The 18469-nt window shown below is 53.8% G+C and overlaps 1 protein-coding gene across 1 annotated transcript in view; it reads right to left on the reverse strand.

Annotated features, from left to right (window-relative positions):
• PRKAR1B (protein kinase, cAMP-dependent, regulatory, type I, beta) overlaps positions 1-18469 on the reverse strand; it is a 97601-nt gene that overhangs the window by 25428 nt on the left and 53704 nt on the right. Inside the window, exons 5-8 of the mRNA XM_012729215.1 lie at positions 15070-15131; positions 14556-14602; positions 5630-5788; positions 1241-1301 (exon numbers count right to left, since the gene is read on the reverse strand). Of these exons, the coding sequence (XP_012584669.1) occupies positions 1241-1301; positions 5630-5788; positions 14556-14602; positions 15070-15131 (329 nt within the window). The remainder of the gene's footprint in view (positions 1-1240; positions 1302-5629; positions 5789-14555; positions 14603-15069; positions 15132-18469) is intronic.

The raw sequence follows: 18469 nt of genomic DNA on the forward strand, positions 1-18469 counted from the left end.
TCCCAGGATCACCTCACCTAGAAAGGGAATGTCCCAACTACATGTGGAGCAGCCTGGGATCTGCCATCCCAATGCCACTCTGATCTCCTGCCATCATCCGGGAAGATGAACACCAGGGGATAACACCTTTCATTCCCAAGGTTGTGCAGACGTCTCTCTATCTTTTTCTCTTCACTTCATTAAGTTCTGAGAAAACGAGGTAATGCCTTACTCACCATCTTGACCCAGAAGTCTGGCTAAGGGTTTTTATGGTTGTGTCTAATACTGCAAAAAAGGTTGGATGATGATTTCCAGTGGTTCCACTTCCTGACCACTCAGCTGTCACTTCCTGTCTGGGTTAGGTGACCCTACTATGGTCAGAAGCAGCTTCATCCAATGTGGTGCCGCTGGCCATATGGATCTTGGCATATTTAAATTGGTTAAATAAAATAAAATTAAAATTCAGCTCCTGGGTCCCATTTGCCACTTTGCAAATGTTCAGCACAGATGTGGAGCATCTTCATAGTCACTGGAAGTTCTGGTTTGGCTGGCCTAGAACAATACATGGCATTGTCCTATCATTCCAGCGATTTCATAGCACCCAAAAACTATGACTGGAGAGCTGTGTGGGCATTCCTGGCAGCAATATAAAGCCAATGTGTACATCAGACCTCAGAATAAGAATGGTGGGATGGCATCAGGAGAAACCATGCTTAGTAAAACCAGAACTGGTCGGGAAGGAGTTCAGCACAGCTAGTCACACTGACTGGAACCCAAGGTGAACTTGTAGCTCAAAGCCCATCCACACAGGGGAAGGTAGGGAGAATGGTGTTGTGGTGGAAGTAGTGCTGGACCAGCAAAGCACTAGGATGGAGAGCAGACACCTGAGGAAAAGATACCTGGTGCTCTGGAGGGGTGGACACAGCCTTCTGAGTTTTACCAACAGTGCATTGTGTGTGCAAGCATGTGAGCAGGCATGAAGTCCATACATGCTTGTGCACACACCCACGTGGTATCTACACATGTGGTGTGTGTCAGTGTGTGGTTGTGTTGTGTGTGCACACGTGTGTGTGCACACCTGCGTGGGTACATACCTGTGTTTGTTTACCAAACCTGCATAACACCAAGAACACTGAACCTGCCAGCCAGACAGGAAAGGTGGGAATGGTTGGGGGTGGCCATCAGGTGGTGCTCAGAAGAGACCAGAGGAGGCCACTTGGGGACAGCTGGCCGCATGGGGACCAGGGGGTGTGACACTGACCCAGGATGGAAACCTTGCTCAGGAACTCCTCATACATCTTGCGCTTCCTCAGTGTGCTGCCCTGTGGAGGAGAAAGGAAACAGAAAGAAAGTGGGTCCCCATACCTGAATCATTTCCACACTTCCCCAGTGACTACCTCCTAAAAGGACCCCCTTCCAGCACTCCTTGTCCCAGAAGCCCCTCAAGTAGCCCCGGTCTGAATGAGCTATCCCTTTTCTGAGGCCCAGCACACCTCCCTCCTCCAGAGCCACACCTGTCTCAAGCACCCACTCATAAGAGTCCTGAACTGAGGTTTCCATATGCTGAATGGGGGCATCTGGGAGGTGGGTGGCCAGTGCTGGGTCCCCCACAACTCCCCTCCCCACACACTTGTCTGAAGAGACACCAGGGCCAACACACAGAGTCAGTGTGTGATGTGGAAGGGAGACTGCTGGCATGGGCTCGTGGCCCTGGATCCGAGTGCTTGCTGCTGGTTCTCAGTGAAAAGAGCCAATGAAGGCCTTTCTTCCCAATCAAAAGCTGGCTGAATAACACAAAACCAGGGAACAGGGCTCCATCTGCCTTCATGTGAATTAGAAATGAGCACTCATTCCAGAAATTAGAATGAGAAATGCAAAGTAGAAAGGGCAGCCCTCCCAAACATGCATCTCAGCACGCTGTGGGCCTTCGTGCCAAGCAGCGTGCAGCCCTGCCCTCCGCCACACAGCCAGCTGGCAGAGAGGAATGTGGATCCTGGCTCCTCTTGACCCCTGTACACGCAGTGTGTGCCATGTACGAGCCCCACCATGCACACGGCAGCCCACTGATGCTGTGACTCAGCACTGCACATTCAGAAAACAGGTGCAGTCCACTAGGAGAGCAACAAGCCCTGTTTGTTAGAAATTCAAGTGGCCTCATCCACTGGTGGAGGCCGCCGTTCACCTGGGATGTGACCAGGATGGAGAGACAAGATCCACCAGTGGCCTTGGGGGAGTAGGTGGAGGAGTGGGGGACAGCATGATGAAAACACTTCTGTGTGCTTCAGATGATCCAACTGGTATCAAGCTAGCAAAGGCCCTGGAGGTGAGCTGCTATGACTCTCACCCCAGAGGAGGGCACAGAGGCAGGGGGTGGGGTGGAGCAAGTGATCACCCTGGACAGGAACCAGGGAAGCAGGAATAGAAACCCAAGCTGGGCTCTACAATACCCAAGTACCACCTTCCTAGTGTGTTATTTGTGAATTCCTACAACACCTCAAGACAGAACACCATGATGAACATATGGGAGAGATGTATGCAATCTCTGAACAGATCCTTAAAGAGATAGTAAAATCCCTGCTCAACAATACTCCTGTGTTGCTTCTGTTCTGCTCTGCTGATGGAGACAGTGATGCTGGTGGTGGTGGCAGCAGTAATGGTGTGGTGGTGAAGTAGCAGTGATGGTGGTGGTGGTGTTAAGGTGGTGGTGGTGGTGCTAACAGTGATGGTGGTGGTGATAGTAATGGTGGTAGTGAAGTATCAGTGCTGATGGTGGAGGAGGTGGTAACTGTGATGGTGGTGGTATTAAGGTGACAGTGGTGGTAACAGTGATGGTGGTGGTAACAGATGGTGGTGGTGAGAGTGATAGTGGTGTGGCAACAATGATGGTGGTGGTGAAGTATTGGTGCTGATGGTGGGGTGCTAATGTGGTGGTGGTGTTAGAGGTGGTGATGAGGATGATGATGGCAGTAAACTCAGAGTCTAGGCAGTGGTGGAAACTGGAGTCCTTTCCAAAACTCTGCCACCATCAGGCAGCTCTGATGCCCACACCATGGCCCAGGCAGCTCTGATGCTCACACCATCACCACCATCTAATCATTATGCAGAAGCATCTATGTTGCCTTGGCCCAAGAATCAGGTGGTCTTGAGTCTTTCTTTGGGTTTTGTCTCTGATAGATTAGATCCCTTATAGATTCTGAAATTGAGACTTGCAACTGTTTTCTCACCAGCCTTGCCCAGAGCTACAGAGAACTAAAAAAAAAAGCCAAGGCAGGGGTTAGGGAGGGTTGGGGGGATCAGAGATGACACATTGCTGTTATCGGACCAATGTCAGCTCAATGATTGTGTTTGGCTCCTTTGAGGCAGGTGAGCAGGGGGTTAGCCTTGCTGAGCACCATTCTGGCCTCTGTACCATCCAGAGTGGCGGGGGGAAGAACCTTCTGGATCAGACATTCTGGGATTCCAACAACCTGATCTGAGCAAATATCCTGGGAGGGCCCCTCCCTCTGGAGACACCGATGGCATCTGCCAGTTGAGTGCAATGGCAGGCCCATTGGCAGGGTGAGGCACCGATTCTGCCAAAATCAAGGACTGATGTAAAAACGGATGCATTCCTGCAAGACACACCCTTCCGTGGTAGCCGCTCTGTCATTTTCTCTCCCAAGACACATGGGACTCTGCAGACTCTGAGCACAGTTGCCACTATTCTTAGTGCCCAGGGATCCAGAATTAAAACAGAGGAAGCGCCTGCTCCCTCAGTGGTTTGGGAACTTCCCCGAATATAAGGTTCCGACCACAAAAATCCCACAACCAAGATGGACTCAGTGTGGACAATGGAGAGAAATAGGGGCTTCTGGAGCCCGGGGACCAGGTGCATTCAGAGGATGCAGGAAATGCTGCCTCCTCTTCATTGTCCCAAAACTGCCATGCCCCTCCCACAGGACAGACAGTGTCTCTCCCAGCAGTGACGACGGGGTTAGCAGGTCTGAGACAGAACGGCCGCTGCACTAGGATTCTGTCTCCAAATGAATGGGGGTACTGCACTGCTTTCCCCACTGCGGCCACATCCGATGGACCTGGCACGTGGTGGGTGATCTCCATGCTGGCTAAGTGCAGGAGCAAGAAGCCACCAGGACACACACCATTCGCTGGCTCCCTCTGGTACGCTCACATGGGGCCACTGGGACCAGGACTTGTTCTCCAGACTTGCCTGTGTTTGAGCTCATGCTCCGAATTTCCACCAGCCTCCTATCCAGCGACCTCAAACCATCGCCCTCTCTTAGCACACGGTATGCCCATGCTGACCTTCAAGAGCAACTGAGGCCCTGCTGGACAGGTGGCAGTGAGCACAGAGAGGTTCAGGTTCAGCCCCAGTCATGGGGCCACCCCAGGAGAGGGGCATGAGGAGAGGCCAAAGGTCTTAGGTCACATGCTCACCTGTTGCCAGGGTCCTGCCGTCAGCCTCCTGTTCTGAGCAAGACCCAAAGGTGCTGACTCTGCGCAAACCCCACCATCAAAGTGCACCCCTGGAGCTGCCCTTGGCGACCGCCCACCACTGCCAGGCACCCCATACCAACCAGTCGGCTCCGAATAGGCCAGAACCCGCCACCACTGGGTGAGCACAGAGGGCCAAGTAGCGGGACTTCCCAAGAGAGGCACTTGTCCCCAGTCTCTGCCCGCGACCTATGAGGAGATTCCTCCAGACAGCGTGGGCAGCCCAGAAATTTTATTTTCCCTCTATCCTTCCAGAATGAGTCACTGTGGGACTCTCCCCCTCACAGGATGGCCCCCGACTTGCCCCAAACTTTGTCTTTCCCAGTTGTATACTTAATTTCCACAAGGCAGCAGGGGTGGGGGCCCCGAGCCTGGAGCCAGGCCATTCCTCCAGCAGGTCTGCTCCACCCCAGGCTGGTTTTCAGAGAATAAGGTCACTCTCTGCACAGACACCCCAGCAGGGGCACAGTTGTGACTGAAGCCCCTGTGGCAACGGTGACCCCTGGGGTGCTCCCCACCCACAACCACCTCCCTGCCATCCACAAGCACCATCCCAGCAAGCCGCAGTGGACCTGGCCGTGTGCCCACGGACGCACCATACCAGCTATACAGTGGCTATAGGCTATAGACCCGAGGAAATCTAGACCAATGTGGTTTAAAGCTCCAGGATCCATCCCAACAGAAGGGAGAGGCAAGCGGTCCCACTGTACAGTATCCCTCCAGGCTACCAAGCTACCAGCATCTCTTTGCTCCACCACCCACTGAGGCTGGAGGAATGAACGAGTGGGCTTCATTCGCAAAGCCTGGTTTCCCGCGAATCCTTCCCTGATGATGGGCCTGGCTTGGGATCTAGCCCCATTGGTCTGACTCAGGGTTGCGCCGGCCGGCCGCGGGACTCCCTTTCGAGAAGCCCGCTCCTGGGGCTTCCCAGGTCTACACTACAGCCCTCTTTGCTGCTCTGTGCACACGATGGTCCCTGATGGCAGCTGGAGTTCCAATCACGGAGACCACCCCCCATTCCAGAAAGGGAGGGAGGAAGACAAAAGGGACTTCCCAGATGCCTTTGAAGGAGTTCCCAGAATCCTTCCCACACGTTCTACCTGCCTCACATGCCCTATACAGGGAGAGGCTTGGCAGGTGCCGACCGCAGGAAGCTCACCATGAGAATGCGCCGGTAGCTGTCCCGGTCGATGCCCCAGAGCTTGAGGTCGGTCTTGGCTTTCACCGTCGCTGCCCTGGGGGTGCCGTAGATCAAAGCCAGCTCCCCAAAACTGCCTCCCTCGCTGATGCTGGTCACCCACTCACCATTCACATATACCTTCAGGGGACAGGAGAAGGAAGGTCAGGGAGCCCGTGGGTCACGTTTCCCTCTGCACCATTCAGCAGGCCTCCTGCAAGGAGGGAGAGCCCACTGCAGCCCCCGGGCTCTCTGCTTGTGGGCAGAACTCCCGAGCCTCCCCCTTTGCCCTGGTGGGGTCTGTACACCCCTCATTTCAAACTTTCTCAGAGCAGCAACTGGACAGGCCAGTGGCATCTTCTAGCCCTTATAGCCAAGCCTCAAAGACAGGCAGGTCCTGCATTGTCAGTGCCAGTAAGACTGGCCAAGGATGAAGATGCAAGCATCATTCCAGAGTCCCAGCAAAGCAAGCCCTCGCCTGCCTCCCTGGTAGGCTTTTAATATGATTCCTTGTCAACTTTAGATCTCACTAATGGGGATCAGTGTCCCTAAGTGCACCAGTGAGCTGGGCTTGATGCTCCCCACGGGCATCCCTGCTCTGGTCTCTGCCCCCAGGCAGGCAGCAGCACCTCCAGCTCTGCCTTCTTCATGCATAAACTGCCCCTTCCTCTGGCCACTCAATGCCTGCACCTGACAGCTGGGGTCCCTCACCTCGACCACCACCAGCACACCCTGCTCCAGGCCCAGAAGCAGCCATGCTAACAAGGTCTTAAGGGCAATGCTCTTTCCCAGACTGTTCCTCCACGGACAGCTCCAGACGCCCTGGGACGGGGTATGAAGCCCGGCACTACTGAGGAGCTGTGTGTGTGGAGAAAGAAGCACCCGGGACAAGATTCCCTTTCAGTGTGCAGGGGCTGCGCCCTCCCCCCCAAGTGTGCCTACTATGCATTGACGTGCACGTTCCGGATCCGTGCAAGAATAGTGCAGATTGTTTATTATGCCATGCTGCTGCAGATTCGGTTACTATAATTGACACAAAGCGCTCTTTTTTCCCTCAGCACGTCAATGAGCTTAAAGAATGGTTCCCATTGGCAAAATGGGTCCATATCAGGAAAGAATGGATTGTGATGAATCATGGAAGCGATTCTTATTGAAATCAATGACTCATTATCTTGGTAAAGACTGATGCACAGAATTGCCTCTCTGCAAGCAAATACCATGCAGGTGATAACTCCATCATTCGTGCAAGCGAGGGTCAGGGAAGACATCGTCGACTGCAAAGTCTCAAGGGAAACAGAGGAGACAGGTGTGCAAAGGCAGAGCCCAGCTGAGAGGGACCTGTGTCTGCACTTGCTGCCTCTGCCTGCCCAGGGACCCTGCCAGCTCCACCGCCCAGGCTGAGCCTGGGGTGCCACGGCTCCCGCCTGAGCTCACCGCTGCCTGCCAAGCGTTCCTGGAAGGAAGTCAGGTAAACTGGAAAAGAAACCCAGCGCCCCCTGGACAAGGCCCTCCCTCCTGATTCCCAGGAACCAGGAACATCTGTCCTGCCCACCTGGCTGTGCCACAGGCATGGAGGGACGTGCAGAGAGGGCGTCCAGCTCTCCCAGAATGCTCGTGGTGAACCCCTGCCTCTTGCATTCTGCTGTTACCTGCTCACAGCCGCCCTCTGCCCACTGTGCTGGGGTATTTGTAAAATCCTGTTAAGTATAACTCGTAACAGGCCCAGATCCTAAGGGTTTCCATCATTCAGATCAAGAAACTAAGCGTTCCCATTGCCATCCCAGGTGACAGGGCCCTAAAGATTAGTCATCCCAGTTCTCAAGGAGATCACACACATCTTCGTCATTCTGCGTGTCCGTGAGCTGCAGGCTTAGGTTTTCGTGATGGCCACGTAACAGAAATCCATTCTGGGCATCACAGGTCATGGGCCATATCTAGTTCTGGACTGTGACACAGCTGCACCAACCCTCTCTCACTTCTAGGCAAATGTCTGGTGGCATCTGCCGCGGGGCAGGGTGCACGCTGGCTCAGCCTCAGCGGGTTGTGGTAAATGCTGTTGAGCCAGGCGTCCAGTGCTGGTACCAGCCCTCCGCCAACACCCTCCACAGAGTAATCCTGCCCGAGCCGCGGACAGGGATTGCTACGCTCTCCACTCGCACTTTAGGGAAACGGGAAAGCCGCCTCCTTGCTGGCTGCCAAGGTGGGAAGCAGACTGGGCTCCCAGCCCCCTCCAAGCGCACAGGGACCCAGGAAAGAGAGAGAGGGTGTCTTCTCAGAGCCAACCCCTGGTGGCTGAACCCCCAATTTCACTAAGGCACCTGTGGACATGGCCAAGGGGTTCTAAGGCCCAGAGATCATGGCATGGGGGGGCATGAGCACCCTTTCCTCACCAAGAAGCCCAGCTCCCTCCGCAGCGTCAGAGAAAACCATTGTGCACAGCCTCAGCCAGGCCGGGCTGCCCCGCAGAACACAAAGGGCCCATCCTTCTCGGGACACTGGCCTCTGTTACCACGCTGGTGCGAAGCTAGCCCCACCCCGCTGGCACCCAAAGGGGCGCCTTCTTGCTTTGTGTCATTTTTTGTTTTTTCTTCTATTTTTAAAAGAAAAATGGTCGGACCCCTCCCCCACCCCACCCCATCCCCCACTCCAAGGCAGGCTACATCCCTACCATGCACTGCAGTGTTTTGACTGCTGTGTGTTCGTTCACTCACTCACTCACTCACTCACTCACTCACTCACTCACTCAGTCTTTCACTCAGTCTTTCACCCCATGTGTACTAACTGCCCCCCGGAGCCCACAGTGTACTTAACTGCTGGGGTTCAACCACGAGAGTGCCTGCTTACAGGGGACTTATCAACAACCAAGGGATAAGCTGGAGGCAAATCACTACGTAGACACACGGTCATGGTAAAAGGTCTAAGCCTTTGAGAAAGTGAGACAGAGAATCCAAAGAAAAAGACCACCACCGGGATGGGGCTCAGAGAGGTCACTTCCCAGAGGGTGGTTTGAGGCCAACCCCGAATGGCCAGGGCCCATCAGCGCAGAGACTTGGGGGAAGAAAGCGTCAGGCAGCAAGACAGGATGTCTGGACAAGCCAAGGCCCCGTGGGAGGGCTGGTGATTGAGGGTGTCGGCTGCTGCAAGAAGACCGAGGGGAAAAGGTGCCACAGGGGCAGGAAGGCAGGAAGGAAGACGAGGGTGTCATTCTGGAAGCTAAGGAGGTCCCTGGAGACCGATGTCATCTGCTCACATCTGTGATGCTCCCTCTGGTGCGGTGTGGAGCACAGCCCAGGGAGCCAGCGGGAGGCATCGAGGGAGAGACGAGGTCCAGCACTGACACTCAACGTGGAAACATGGCCCTCGACCCAGGCACTCAGCAGGTGGTGTGTGGACCGGCACGAGGCTCGCCCAGCAACTTGCAGAATGCTCATTTATCTCCTGAATCAGACTCCCAGGGGTTGGGGCATTTTCACACAGATTCTGACACAGAGCCAAGCTGCAGAGTCTGACCCCAACTTTGGCGGGGATGGAGGTGGGCACAGCGACTGAAGGCATGTGTAGCTGCTTAACAAAAGCAGCGCTGAGGTCCCAGGTAGACTGGGTATTTACTGTTACAGGGACTTCAGATGCAGACCAGAGCTGAGTGAGCATCGTCTACTCAGCCATGACCTCCTCCCCAAAATCCAGCAGACAGGTAGCTGGGGTTGAGCCTCTCCCCTGTACCCAGACTACTGCCGCAACTGGCCCCCAACCCGGGACATTTGAGCTCAACAAACCTGACTGCACAGAAAAGCTACATGGGGTGGAAAGAGCTGTCTGGGTAAGTGGAGACAAAATCCAGTCACCCGAGTTACCCAGTTAATGGAGACAGAGGGGCTGTGAGGCCTCAGCACCCCCACCTTCATTTCACACTCGGCCCAGCGCTGACTTGTCACAGCCTGCTCAGAGAAGTAACTCAGGCATGCCACAAGGCTGTTGTTTTTGCTGCAAAAGTGGTGACAAAAAGCTAATGGCCCATCCCCTGCTGTCTTCCCAGGCTCTTGCCACAAAAAGCAGGAGAGCATCCATGCAGATGAGTGAGCACCTGTGACCAGGTAAATCAGCTTCCCCACATCCACCCTGGATGGCACAGCTTCCCCAGGTCCACCTGCCTCTCCCTGTTCAGTCAGGAAATTCCAATTCTCCCCTGAACCTGGTCATGTCGAACAGCCATGTGGGTTCTGTTTCACCTCCCGGTGGCAGAGAACACTCTGGAAGCAGGCCTTTCTTGTACAGCACAGAAACTGGAGCATCCACATTCACAGCAGCACTGCTCACAATCGCCAAAAGGTGCAAACAATGCAATGTCCACTGATGGATGAATGGATAAAGAAAACGTGGTCCGGTCATACAACGGAATACTATTCAGCCTTAAAAAGGAAGGAAATTCTGACACAGCTATAACTGAAGACACCCTCAGAGAAATAAACCGGACATAAGAGGACAAACTCTGCGTGATTCCACTCATGTGTGGTCTCTGGAGTTACCAAACTCAGAGACAGAAAGTGGAGAATAAACGACAGGGGCTGGAGGAGGCGAGGGAGGGGTTAATGTTCGATGTCTCATTTTGGGAAGACAGACACAGTTCTGCAGCTGAGAAGTGGTGAGTGACTCTGCAGCAATCTGAATGTACTTAATGCCAGAGAACTGCACTTAAAAACAGCTAAGTGAACATTTTGCTATATTTTACCAATTCAGAAAACCAAAAAACCAAAGAACCCCAAGCACTGAATAACAAAGGGCCTCAACTATGGAGCCAGATGGCCAAGCCCTGAACATCCTGTCCCTGAGGACGCTGGGCAGCTCAGAGGTCACTCCCACCTTTGAAGGCTGGGAACAGAGGCCTGGTGTGCAACGTAGGGCCGGGCAGGGGCGGGGCAGGGATGGGGTGATCTTGTATTAAGGAAGGGCCCTGCACAACAAAGGCCTGCCAGGATTAGGAAGGAACCAGCCTTCAAGGGAGCTCAGTTCCTGAGTCATGAAATGGGCAGCTGAGTATCCTTTCAAGTAAAAATGCTATGTTCCACGAATAAAAAAAGTTGGAGGATATTTTTATATTTAGAAAAATGGATTATAGCTCTTGGCCACACACACACACACACACACACACAGCAGCAGCAGGCACTTTTTGCGTCTCTCTGAAAAACCATAATTGAACCAAACCTGATGCTTTTGGCGTTCAGTCACCTGGCTGCCCCTGATCTGAGGGCAGTGTCCTCTGCAGAAGGGGGTGGAGGCTGAGGGTGTTCACACCGAACCCCAGCCTTGGAGGACCAGAAGGTGTGGTCCCTTCTGGGCTGTGGGCCTGTTGGGGCAATACTGAGGCTGGGCATGGGCCCCCTTCCTCCTGCCCTAATGAAACTGGTATCACTCCAGCCTTAAAAGCCACGCTCAGAAACCTCACAACCAGCCTTGATGGTCCACATGCCCCAGCCAGGTCACCCCCTGCCCCCTGGAAGGTAGTTTACAGAAATGAGCAAACATGTGCTCGCGGGCCTCTGAGGAGTTGCTGCAATTTCCTACCCGGGAGCAGTAATAACAGTCATTATTATAATATATATCCCCATAACTCACCGGCGAGCCAACATGCCACTTTTTCATTCCAGATTCCTTACTGAGCATCTTTGATTCCTTTAAATGTGGCCTTCACCCACGCTGCTGCTCTGCTGACCCTGGGTGTTTACCCTGTGCTCCCAGTGCCTCCCACATCACAGGAGTGCCCCCTCACTCTGCCCCCCACCTGGGCACTCCCTGACGCCCACCCGTCCTGGCTGGAAGATCCACGGAGACTGATGGAGGCGCACAGCATACATGGGTATCACAGGATGGCCCCATAAGTCACCGCCTTGTTCCATTTGGGGGCCTGACTGCAGTCAGGAAGCGGGGGTCTGCCCACGGTGCCCAGACATCCTGGCTCTGGCACGCTGGGTTCAGGGAGCCTTCAAGCTGCCTTTGTACGTGAACCGCGGCTGCAGGGGCGGGCAGTGGGGGTGGGGAAGCCCGGATCTGCCAAGACAATATATTTGGGGGGTTCTGGTGTGGAGAAGGTGACTTCACTTTTTCCTTTCCAAAACTGCCTCCACGAATCCCCGGCCTGGAGAGAAGCCAGCTACAACACTTTGGCATTGAAAGGCAGCCAGGGACGGGCAGTTGGCTAAGGGAGGCTGGAACTGCCCTTTGACTCCCGCATCAGCCCTGATCCTTATCCTGGTGAGGCCCCAGGGCCTGGCTCTGTAAGGTTCCATCAGGGCCAGGAGAGTGCTGCTGGGATGGGCACTCCTGCTCTGAAGAGGCCAAGCTAGTCAGCTTCTTCCAGTGACAGATGAGGTTCTGGGGGTCAGTGGAGAGGGACAACGTGGTACTTCACAGTTGGCAAGGAATGTGCCATCCTTTCGGACTTGAGTAAGTCTGGACAGATGCCAGGATGGGCTCAGACACATGAGGAGGTGGGGCAGCCCATGAGAAGACATTGAGTCACACCAGGACAAGAGGAGAAGGGGACTTCTGGGGACCACCCCCAAATGGACAAAAGACTGGCTTCCCTGCACCATTCCCCACCACCCACCCCGGCTACCCCCCCGTCAACTCTCCAAAGCGCCGACTTTCTGTCCCAAACTGGTGATTCCAGCTGGCATTTTGAAGATGTCTTTGGAATTTAATGGAAGATTCAGGTAATTTCAATGGACATAGAAAAGGGGAGAACATCTCGGGGGAGGAAATGCAAGAGCCAAAATCTGAGTAGTGTTCCTGGCTGGGGTTGGGGGGGAGGTGTTAGGTGGGGGGAGTGTCAGCAGGTGAGCACAGGAGAGAGAGCAAGCAAGCAAGCGCGCACACACACACACACACACACACACACACACAAACACTGAAGTGGCGCCACCTGGAGGGATGGGAGGGGAGGGGAAGGGCTGAGGTAGGGCAGGGTCTTGAAGGATGCATAGGAGTCCACAGCACAGGTCAGATTGAGGAAAGAGGACCTGGAGGCAAGACACTCATCCTGGAATTTCCTGCTTCCTGTCCATCCTCCCCACTACCTGTGATCCCTCTGTGGGGCCAGAATGCTCACACACACACCCCTATACACAGGTGTTTTTGGAGCCAAGCATGCAGCAAGAGCTCAATAAACACTTAAGCAAGAAAACAAAGGGAAGCGGGCAGAGGGTGAAGCTGGAGAGCAACGAGGACGAAGCGTGAGGTGTAAAGGGGCCACGTCGTGAGAGCTGGGAGTCAGGTAGGAAGACCTGGAGCACAACCAGAAGAGCTGGCCCCACAGCATCCCAGGAGCCAGCGCTGTCCCTAAGCTCTGTGACAGCCAAGGCCAAGGACAATGCCCGCGGGATGCTGGCCGCATCCCGTCTTGTCTTCTCTATTTCCTGGGTTGGTGTTTTTTTTTAACCCAAAACAAAGCCTGCAGGCGCTAGTTCTGTGGCCTGGCAGCCTGAGCCCGGGGCTGGAAACATCACTGCCTTCTAATCCTCCCTCCTCCGCACACTTCCTCTGCAGCTGCAGCAGCCCCAGCCTTCGGCTCCTGCCTCAGTTTCCTTCCTTGGTGGGAGACAGACACTCCACCCAACACAAGTCTGTTCCTGTGGCCCAGGCGCAGGATGGAGCTTAGAATGGAGAGCCCTCAAGTGGCTCCGCATGTGCCTATGGCCCCAACTGAGTCATTTCCTGTGTTTCCAGCTAGATTCTGACCTCAGGTCTCCCCTGGTTCCCAGACAGTGATGATGGCGAACACAGGTAGGCTGCTGGGAAATCAATAAGAAATGCCCACTCCCAAAATAGTTCAGCCTGTGCCAGAGGACAGGACCAGAATAAGTCTCTGGGCAGCACAACCAGGGCTGGCATCGTCACAGAGCAGCAGGGGAGGCCACAGCAGGGGCAGGATGAAAGCCCCGACCGGCAGGCCTCTGTAAGGGGAGGGCACCGCGTCCTCTGTGCTGCTGCCTGAGGCCTGGGTGGGACGGGAGGGCAACTGGAGGTGGCAGCATGTGGGGCCGCGAGGACAGAGCCTGACTGTGTCCCAGACCCCACAGATGCCAGGTCACACACAGTCCCTGCCATGGGGTCTCCAGTCTGCATACTGGTGCCACAGGGAAAATCATGGCATTTTCTTGCTAACTCCCAAGCTGAGGTTGTTGCTGGGATGGCGTTGCAGAGGGGACCAGCACAGGCAACGGCCCTGAGCAGCAAAGCACATTTCTGGAACCAAAGCCCCTTCCTGCAGGGCAAAGGACTTGGCCTGACTCAGAGACTCCGAGGGCTCCAAGCCAGCTGTGATACACTCAGGTCCCCGGGGAATTAGCTGGCGGGAAGGAGGATGCCCAATGCTATTCAGCAGGGGCCGGACTTGTACAGGGACTTGAAGCAGAGGTACCCCTTTCTGCACCTGCATGACTTTGCCATCTCAGTGGCCCCACAGGAGAGTAGAGACAGGTGAAAATGAGCCGGAAGGACACAGGAGAGCATGGTATTCTGCAAGAGGGGCAAAGCTCAGACATTCTAAGAACAAGACCTTATGCTGGGTATGCAATCAGCAGCTCTGATCAGACAGCTAACTGCTGCCCACTTGGAAAAGTGCTGACATCCACGTGGCTGGGCAAGCTTAGGGGTCACAGGTGCTGACTCAGACAGATTCTGGTCAAGCTGTACCACCCAGGGCTGCAGTGGGGATGCAGAACCAATTTCTAAACATGCTGCAGTATTTGAAGTTATCTTTTAAATACAATGTATTACTTTCTGGATTAAAACATTAGAAACACGCGAGTCAGAAGTTCTTCTCCACCAGAGCTGATCAGTGACTGCAAAGTCTTCAAAACCAGACAAGCACAGAGGAGCCAATTCCCAAAATCAGTGCACAGATACTTACATCTACTTCTCCTTGATCAATGACATAGAAGTTATCTCCTTCATCCCCTGTAGCAAAACAAAAAATGCAAATATTGCAAAGGAGGTGAGTGGAGAGCTTCTGTTTTTCTCCTAGATAATATCTCTACATTGCAATTTGACACCGACCATTGTCAACCCTGGGTCTCATCTGCTTATTTAAAACAGAAACTGAACATATATAAGGAACTCATCAGGGACGATCTGCTTGACCTGCACAGGGACACGGTGCCTGCGGTCAAGCCAGTGACAGGCTCCTCACCTGACCTCAAGGTTTTGCGTATAAGCGCCTGAGCTGGCCCGTTAGCACAGTTCCAGCTTCCAGTACAGTTCAACATTTGTGGTTGACAAGGTTATGGAAACCTACCGGGCTGATCTGTTAGGCATCACAGTGACTTTCGCCAAGGACAATGAGAGTTTGCTGTTAATATATTTTTCAGTGAGTGGTCTGTGATCCCCCGATTGCCTTTGGCTCAAAGAAAGAGAAGGGGCTGTACCTTGCTGGATGACGGTCTCCCCGGCGATGTGAGTGACAGGGAACATGGCATCAAATATGTCACTGGAAGAGAAAGCACACTGCTTGGGAAGTGCCCTTGCCTGAACCTGCCTCCCTGCACAAGGAGCAGCTCAGCTTTGTTTAGCAACAATGAGGGCTCACCAGGGGAAATGAGCCCACGTAAGTTACAAAAAAAGGAAACAAAAACCCTTCAGCATCCCGCTGCCAAGACTCAACCTTACTGACCCATTTCTGTGCCTCCAAGGGTTTGCTGTTTGGGTTTTTCAAAAATGGGATCTCACTCAAAGATCTGCAGTAATAATAGATGGTGAACACTTCTCTCTAATTCGACTAGAACAGGCTACAGGTCTTGCCAGCTGGTTTTCTGTATTTTTTCCCCAAAGAAAGCACCTTTCGCCTGAGGGTGTTCCGGGATACCAACTGCAGGAGCTCAGGCCTCTGGTTAGGATCGCAGTCCTCTGCAGCCTGCCTGACCCGGCCTTTTCGTTTCCTACATTTGGTTGCGAAATGGACCCCTCAAGCAGAATGTAAAGAGCTCCCGGGAGGAGATTTGGTAGAGGACACTAGAGATGGATAAGGGGGTGCCTGTCGGGAGGCAGGTTCTGCCCTGGTCTCCAAGCGACTGTAACCAGACCAGTGTGCCACTCAGCATCTCCAACCACACCCAAAACCACCCTCAGAGACTGCCCGGCCACGGCACGCGGCTCCCCAGAGACAAGCGTGAGCTGCCGAACTCAGGGTGGGGATTTTACTTCCCGCCCTGCTGTGCTAAGTGGGGTCTTTGGGAACCTTCACCCACTGGCCAGGGCGAGTGAGCATGCAGAGCTAGCGGCAGGCCGTGTGTCCAGAGCCAGGGAACAAATGCAAAATCAGACATCCCAAGAGCCAGTGCATCATGTCCAGGACCCAGAAAACATAAATAATTCTTAAAATAGCTTTTCTTCTATTTAGAAACATTCTCTTGCTCTCTGAGGAGGAGGCCAGCACCCCAAAGGGTGCCTGCGGTGTGGCTGGCATGAGCTTCGGGGAGGTTTGGGGGATCCGTCCCCAGCCCGTAGCTCACCGAGGGGATGGACCACCTGTCCCACCGCCCTGCAGGGGTCTCTGGCCTGTCTGCACAGGGGCACAGCAACGGAGGTGGGGGGCATGGGGAGGATGAAGGAGGGGGTTGGTTGTGTCCATGATGCAATCTGGTTTACTGTGTTTTTCAAGTTCTAACTACATTACAATCCCACAACAGGGCTCTTAAAATGACTAAAAGAATGACTTTATAGTTTTCTTGTTTTTTAAATATTTTAACTCATAAAGGTAAAATATTTCCAAGAATCCCTCATTAGTCAGGCCCCTGAGCGCCCCCCTACACACACACCAGCCTAGACAGATGGTCGCTTTCTTCTGGAAAGTGATCAAGTCTCCAAGGAGGGCTGCGGCCCCAGCCTGGGGTGTGGGAGGCAATGGCTGAACCTGGTCTCTTTACTTCACAGATGTTCACCCCAGTAAAGGGTCCTTTATGACTTGACTCCTTTATCACTCACATGAACGTACCAAGGGCGACTCTTCTCCCCTGCACGCTTTCTGAAACTTGTCGGGTAAAGACAAACTAACCTGGGAAGTTCGTGCTTCTGGGCTGCCTGGCCTTCTTTCCCTAACACACCTGTTCTGAAGGACGGTTTGATGTTTCTGAAACCACAGGCCAGTCACAGGTCAGAGATCCCCAAGAAGGAAGAGGTAGGTAAGTACCCCGCCCTCCATAATCTTGTGTGCTCCTACTTGTGTGCTTCCACCTGGGCCCAGTGGAGGTGAGGAGAGGTGGAAAGCCTTTTTGACTATAGATTCCTAAGTAGGGTCCTTTAGGGATTATTCCTACATACCAAGCTCCTAGTCTATCTGGCCCTTGCTGTTTCCCCACTGACCACACAGATTGCGCCCCAAGGGCATGGGTCTCATGCAGGTACACAGGCATTTTCCAAGCACACAGGTAACTGCCCAGGTGCACAGGTAGCTCCCTATGAGAGTAAAGAATTCTCAACTCTGAACAGCAATGCATGGAGAGCCCAGGCTCATTTATCAAAAGATGTGCCAGTTCATTCTTCATGGGAAGAAACTAATGCCTTCAACACCCTTCTCTCACTGAAGACTGAGGCTTGAAGCAGACAGTGTCCAGACGATGGACTGGCCAATCCTCGGCTGAAGGCTCCTCCTCTCCCATCTTCTACATCCTTTCAAACAAACCGATCCCTTCCTCCTTCTTAGCACTTAATGGCATTAAAAGGCATCAGCTGCCTGTATACAGAAGAAGAAAAACGTTTTCTATTCTAATCTGGAAGTCGTCTCTGGAGAGTTTTACTGAAGCTGCCAGCTTGTATCTTCAACAGTTGCCCATGTGGGCCCCTGCCCTCAACCTAGGCCCACATACTCCACTTAGGCATAAGGGCTGTGCCTCATTTGGGGAGCCCCGAAAGCACCCCATGCTCAAGGTTGATGAGAAGACTTTACAGTGATCACTGCAGTTCTGGGGTTCTTCATCCCGATGAGGTCAGGCTACAGTTAGCTCCCTTTATTCAGATAAGGAACCAGAGTTACTAAGTAGCTTTGCCCAAGGACAAGCAGCTGGAAAGAAGTGAGGCCACGCTGCAAACACCCCCCCCCACACACTCACACAGACCCTCACCCCACCCCACCCCTTTTAATGACTACAGGCCCAGGGCAATACATGGGAGTGTGGAGACCCTGCAGGCAGAGCCCGAGTGGAGTTTCCAGATGCAGAGACAGGGGAGAGGGCTGGGTCTCCGGAAGTCTCTCAGCATGTCCTGGAGGACTCCGGGTCCTCCCTAGGAGGCAGCACAGCTGGGTCCTGAGAGCCCAGTCAGAGCACCGCTGGGCTTTCTCCCTGAACGACGGCAGTTCCTCACCACAGTGTGACAACGGTCACTCTGCCCGCGGCACTGGGCAGGAAGGTGGCCTCGGTCTCCAAGGAGGCCCGGGTCCTCTGAGAGCACCGCTCATCTAACTGCAGCCTCCTGGGTGCCGCCACCAGGAGGCCCCAGAGTGGCCCCAACTGTTCAGACATTATCTTGAGGACAATGAGGTCTCTCGAGGGTGTGACCAGGGGCTAACAGGGTCACTGATAGAATCGTTTTTGCGTTTCGTAGTTCTGACTTATATCTGGGCTCCGTTTGTTTTTGTCCCTTGAGGCCAGGGTTTGCTTTTCAGCCCTTTTGTTCCACGGAAGCCTTGGCTTCTGGCTCTGCCTTTGCAGCCCCGGTTGGGAATAAGGGTTTCAAAAGCAGAAAATGAATGAACTAGAACAACCAATGAAATCAACAATATTGAAGCACAGTTATCCAAATGTCTAAGAAGTTCGTGTGCAGCATGCCACA

The sequence above is a fragment of the Condylura cristata genome, unplaced genomic scaffold (genome assembly GCF_000260355.1).
Source record: "Condylura cristata isolate star-nosed mole 26May11 unplaced genomic scaffold, ConCri1.0 scaffold00024, whole genome shotgun sequence".
NCBI classification, from domain to species: Eukaryota; Metazoa; Chordata; class Mammalia; order Eulipotyphla; family Talpidae; genus Condylura; species Condylura cristata.